This window comes from Trachurus japonicus, unplaced genomic scaffold (assembly GCF_045865225.1).
Source record: "Trachurus japonicus isolate A0001 unplaced genomic scaffold, Traja_1.0 AP030609.1".
Taxonomy (NCBI): Eukaryota; Metazoa; Chordata; class Actinopteri; order Carangiformes; family Carangidae; genus Trachurus; species Trachurus japonicus.
This window is the reverse complement of record NW_028220742.1, coordinates 11,941-17,430: the sequence shown is the minus strand read 5'-3', so window position 1 is coordinate 17,430 and position 5,490 is coordinate 11,941. Positions and strand designations below refer to the sequence as shown.

The 5,490-nt window shown below is 46.6% G+C and overlaps 1 protein-coding gene across 1 annotated transcript; it reads right to left on the bottom strand.

Moving 5' to 3' along the window:
- Positions 1–3,240: 3,240 nt before the first annotated feature.
- On the bottom strand, positions 3,241–5,037 carry LOC146960199 (uncharacterized). The gene is made up of 2 exons (XM_085772545.1): positions 4,382–5,037; positions 3,241–4,337 (listed from the first exon to the last, which is right to left on the bottom strand). Exons 1-2 carry the CDS (start codon positions 4,772–4,774, stop codon positions 3,846–3,848), a joined length of 885 nt encoding a protein of 294 aa, XP_085628671.1. The 5' UTR covers positions 4,775–5,037; the 3' UTR covers positions 3,241–3,845.
- Positions 5,038–5,490: the final 453 nt, after the last annotated feature.

Below are 5,490 nucleotides of genomic sequence, written 5' to 3'. Positions count from 1 at the left end.
GGCAGGCAAGGCAATTTTATTTGTATAGCCCGTTTTTACAAACAGTTTGTCTCAAAGGGCTTTACATGGCATCGTAACAACATCCTCTGTCCTTAGACCCTCACATCGACTGAGGAAAAACTCCATGGAAAACCCTTTTAACAGGGAAAAGTCGGAGAAACCTCAGGGTGAGCAACAGAGGAGGGATCCCTCACCCAGGACGGACAGACGTGCAATAGATGTTGTTACAGACAAGAAAACAGTTTACAGTTTGTCACAGAATGTGCGAAATATGGAAATGTTAGCAGGAGTTGATGAAGGCAGTCTCTGGTGAGGGGGGGGGGGGGGGGGGGGCAGGGAGAGCTGGCCAGCTCGATGGGAGGACTTGGTGGTAGACTGGTCCATGGGAAGGAAGGGGAGGCCGGTCTAACAGCAGGGGAAGGGGTGGGAGGGGGGGGCGATGCAGGCGGCGGCTGGTGCAGAGAGATGGAGCTCCGGTGGATCTGCGGAAACACAGAGAGAGTGCGAGACACCAAGGCCAAACTACAAAGTACAACAGAAAATGACAGTTCAAAAATATACTGAGGAGAAGAGAGGAGAGGAGAGGGGAGGGGAGGGGAGGAGAGAAGAGAAGAGAAGAGAAGAGAAGAGAAGAGAAGAGGAGGAGAGGGCTCTGTGTAACCAGATGTGTCCCCAGCAGTCTAAGCCTATAGCAGCGTAGCTATAAAATGGTTCAGAGCTACCTGAACCAGCCCTAACTAAAAGCCCTGTCATAAAGGAAGGTCTTAAGTCTACACTTAAATGTAGTTAGAGTGTCTGCCTCTTTGACCCATGGAGAGAGCTGGTTCCACAGTAAAGGAGCCCGGTAACTGAAGGCTCTACCTCCCAGTCTGTTTTTAGAGATACTGGGAGTCACTAACAGACCTGCATTCTGGGAGCGGAGTGCTCTGGTAGGACAGTAAGGAATGATTAGTTCTTTCAGATAGGTTGGAGCTTTATCATTAAGAGCTTTATAAGTCAGCAGAAGGATTTTGAAGTCTATTCTAAATCCTACAGGAAGCCAGTGGAGAGAAGCTAAGGTGGGAGAGATGTGCTCTCTCTTCCTAACTCCTGTCAAAACCCTCGCTGCGGCATTCTGGACCAGCTGGAGACTCTTTAGAGAGTTTTTCGGACATCCTGACAGGAGAGAGTTGCAGTAGTCTAGCCTAGAAGTGATAAATGCATGTACTAGTTTCTCAGCATCACTCTGGGAGAGGATATTCCTAATCTTAGTGATACTGCGCAGATGGAAGAAGGCGGTCCTAGTCACGTGCTTTATGTGGGAGCTAAAGGAAAGGTCCTGGTCAAAAATGACTCCAAGGTTCCTCGCGGTAGTACTCGGGGTCAGGGTGATGCCATCTAGAGTAGCGATCTGATTGGAGAACGTGTCCCTGAGATGTTTAGGTCCAAACACAATAACCTCAGTTTTATCTGAATTCAGTAGCAAGAAGTTAGAGGACATCCAGGATCTAATGTCTTTCAGACAGTCTTGCAGATTGATGAGGCGGCTTCTGTCATCTGGCTCCATGGACAAGTAGAGTTGCGTATCATCAGCATAACAGTGAAAATTGATTGAGTGCTTCCGGATGATGCCACCTAATGGAGCATGTAAAGAATGAAGAGGATTGGCCCTAAGACTGAACCCTGCGGTACACCATACGTAACTCTGCTATACTCTGAGTGGTCGTTATTAACATTAACAAATTGAAACCTGTCAGATAAGTATGACTTAAACCATTTTAGGGCAGTTCCTTTAATCCCTATTTCATGATCTAGTCTCTGCAGCAGGATGCTGTGGTCGATGGTGTCGAATGCAGCACTGAGGTCCAAAAGTACAAGAACAGAGACGAGACCTCTGTCTGAAGCTATAAGAAGATCATTAGAGACTTTGACAAGTGCTGTTTCAGTGCTATGGTGTTCTCTGAATCCAGATTGGAAAGCTTCAAAGAGCTCGTTGCTGTGCAGATGTTCATGTAGCTGCTCCAGGACAATCTTCTCAAGGATCTTAGAGATGTAAGGAAGGTTGGATATAGGCCGATAGTTGGCAAGGACATCTGGGTCAAGAGAAGGTTTTTTAAGTAAAGGGTTAATGACAGCCACCTTGAAGGCCTGTGGCACGTAGCCTGTGGCTAAGGAAAGATTGATTTGGTTCAGAAAAGAAATGTTAATTAAGGGGAAGACATCCTTAAGTAGTCTTGTCGGAACTGGATCCAGCAAACATGTGGCTGACTTGGAAGAAGTAATTGCAGAAGTTAAGTCTGACAGGTCGATGGGAGAGAAGCTGTCCAAGTGTGTACCAAGTCTGGGAGGTGCTTCTATGGGTACCGTAATCTGTGGGCCATTACTAGCAATTTTTGTTCTAATATTAATTATCTTTTCGGTAAAGAAAGTTAGGAAGTCGTTGCTGCTGAGAGTTGGAGGGATGGATGGCTCAACAACACTATGGTTCTTGGTCAGCCTGGCCACAGTGTTGAAAAGGAACCTGGGGTTGTTCTTATTCTTTTCTATTAGAGATGAATAGTAATTGCTTCTAGCATTACGGAGTTCTTTTTTATATATTAATAAACTATCCTTCCAGGTTTGACGGTCTTCCTCATGTTGGCTGGAATGTGTTTTCCTTTCCAGCTGTCTGGTCTTCTGTTTCAAAGCGCGCAAGTTTGGGCTGTACCAGGGAGCTATTCTTTTCTGATTGATAACTTTCTTTTTGAGGGGAGCTACAGCATCAAGTGTTCCAAGGAGTGCTGCTGCAGTGCTATCCACAAGATAGTCCACCTGTGTGGGGGTGAAACCAGCATAACTGCCCATAGTATGGTTACAGAATGTGGTGAAGTCAGCATCACTGCCCATAATATGGTTACAGGATGTGGCAGCAAGCTCAGCTGGAATAAGCTCTTTAAATCTAGAAACAGCCGTGTCAGATAGACATCTACTGTAGCGGGATTTTTTCCCAGGTAGGATATAATTTGTTAAAGTAAATTCAAATGTTATTAAAGAATGGTCAGACAAGACGGGGTCTGAGGAAGAACTGTGACATGGTCAGCTTCTATTCCATAAGTAAGTACTAAGTCAAGGATATGATTAAAAGTGTGAGTGGGTTTGTTTACCCTCTGAGAGAAGCCGACTGAATCCAAAAGTGACTTGAATGCAGTAGCCAGACAATCATCATCGACGTCCACATGAATATTAAAGTCACCTACTATAATGACTTTGTCTGAACTCATTGCTAAATTTGACAGAAAGTCAGGGAATTCTTCTAGAAACTCAGAATAAGGTGCAGGAGGACGATACACTACAGCAAGTAAGAGTGGTTTTTCTGCTTTCCAGTCTGGGTGAGAGAGGCTGACAGTAAGGCTTTCAAATGTATTATATGAACTATTATGTCTAGGGTTGATAATCAGATTTGACTGATAAATAGCAGCCACTCCTCCTCCTCGGCCTGTGTTACGAGGCACATGACAGTTAATGTAACTAGGAGGGGTAGATTCATTCAAACTAACATATTCATCTTGCTGCAACCAGGTCTCAGTGAGTGTTAATATGTCAATATGGTGACTTGTAATTAAGTCATTCACTAGGAGAGACTTGGATGGGAGAGAACGAATGTTGAGCAAACCACATTTAATAGTTCTATTAGTTTGGCTTGCTGGAGCAGTGGTTTTGATTTTAACTAAGTTGCTATAAACAACTCCTCTAGATTGGGGTTTAGGCTTAGACAGCCTCGAGGCAGACACAGTTTCTATAGGCTGGGTGGGTGACAACAAGAGGGACCCAGCAGAGGGGCGTCTTAAACTGCGGCTCTGCCTGCTGGTCTGAACTCTGGGTGCTTGTCAGGGATTAGCACGGCTAATAAAGTTCCCTATATTCCTAGATAGGAGGGATGCGCCATCCAGAGTAGGATGGACGCCATCTCTCCCAATCAGACCAGTCTTTCCCCAGAAGGAGGTCCAGTTATCTATGTAAGCCACGTCGTTATCTAAGCACCACCTAGACATCCAGCGATGGAATGAACGCATGCGACTAAACATATCGTCACTCACTAGGTTGGGCAGCGGGCCAGAGAAAATTACGGAGTCCGACATTGTCTTTGCAAAGTTGCACACCGAAGCCATATTAACCTTAGTTAACTCCGACTGGCGAAGCCGGGTGTCATTACCGCCGACATGGATTACAATCTTACTGTATTTAACCTTACGTTTACATGCCAGCAGCTTCAGATTAGCCTCAACGTCGCCCGCTCTGGCCCCTGGGATGCACTTTATGCTCGCTGGTTTCTCTACCTTCACGTACCGTAAAATGGAGCTGCCAATGACTAATGCCGACTTCACAGCGGGCTGTGAGCAACAGAGTCGACATGTTGAGTTACGTTCTCAGCGGGTGTGTCGCTGAGTGGGGAAAAGCTGTTGGAGACGTGAAGGGGTTGGTGGGCCAACACGGGCTTATTGCGTCTATGTTTCCCTCGGTTTGTTGTCACCCAGCCGGACTGACTAGTTCCCGGCTGCTCGGGGGCTGGGAGGGAACTGCTAGCGGCGGCTAGGCTAGGTGGCTCCGCACCGGCTAAGCTGGACTGTGAAGCTACTATAGCTGGACTAGCCTCCATGGTGCGGAGCCGGGACTCTAACTCGCTGAGCCTCGCCTCCAGAGCTACAAACAAGCTACACTTATTACACATACCATTACCACTAAAGGAGGCAGAGGAGTAGCTAAACATCTGACACTCAGAGCAGGAGAAGGAGACAGAGGAGGGAGGGGAAGCCATAGCTAGTATGTTAAGCTAACTAGCGGACCTGTGGCAAATACAACAAGTTGAATGGAGAAATACAAAGAGAGTCCTGTTAAGGACTTAAGTGACAGAAAGTTGTGTTAATGTAGCAAAACGTGGTGCACACTGGTGCTTAAAGTGATTAAATTAGCAGAACACTAGACGGAGGATTGAGAAAGTCTAACACAACACAGCAACAGTGCAGCAGGTACAGGCAGGAAATGACGTAACACGCTCACCGTAAGTCACGCAGTCACGCAGCCCTCTCACTAACTGTGCGTTCACACCAAAAGCGACTTGAGCGACCGCGGCGACCGGCTGCCATTCATTTTCAATGTACGCTGGCGACGAGGAGCGACGCGATTTGAGCGACACGATGCGAGCGACGAAAGTTGAGAGAGGCTCAACTTTTTGCAAATGTGCAGCACAGCTTGAAAGTCCCACCCCTTTGGTCACTTGGTGCAAGGGCCTGCTAGAGCAGATGTCTATCACAGAAAGGCACAAGGTTTGAACACAAAAATGCACAATTCACTCTCATTAAAGTTCACAAGATTTAGTTGTCCAGAAAGAGCATACAAAACTCAGGCAACTCGGGTATCTAGAAAACTCCAAAGAAATCTCAAAAGTTTAAAGCACACTTTAAAAACACATGGAGAGGGGCGGTGTTTAGCTCACTGGGTCTGCCGCCCCATGTTGAGGCCATAGACTGTAAA

Coding starts and splice junctions, on each gene's coding strand:
- LOC146960199 (XM_085772545.1), bottom strand. CDS start 4,774: ATGGCTTCCCCTCCCTCCTCTGTCTCCTTCTCCTGCTCTGAGTGTCAG. Junction 4,338..4,381: donor GCGACACACCCGCTGAGAAC/GTAACTCAACAT, acceptor CCCGCTGTGAAG/TCGGCATTAGTCATTGGCAG.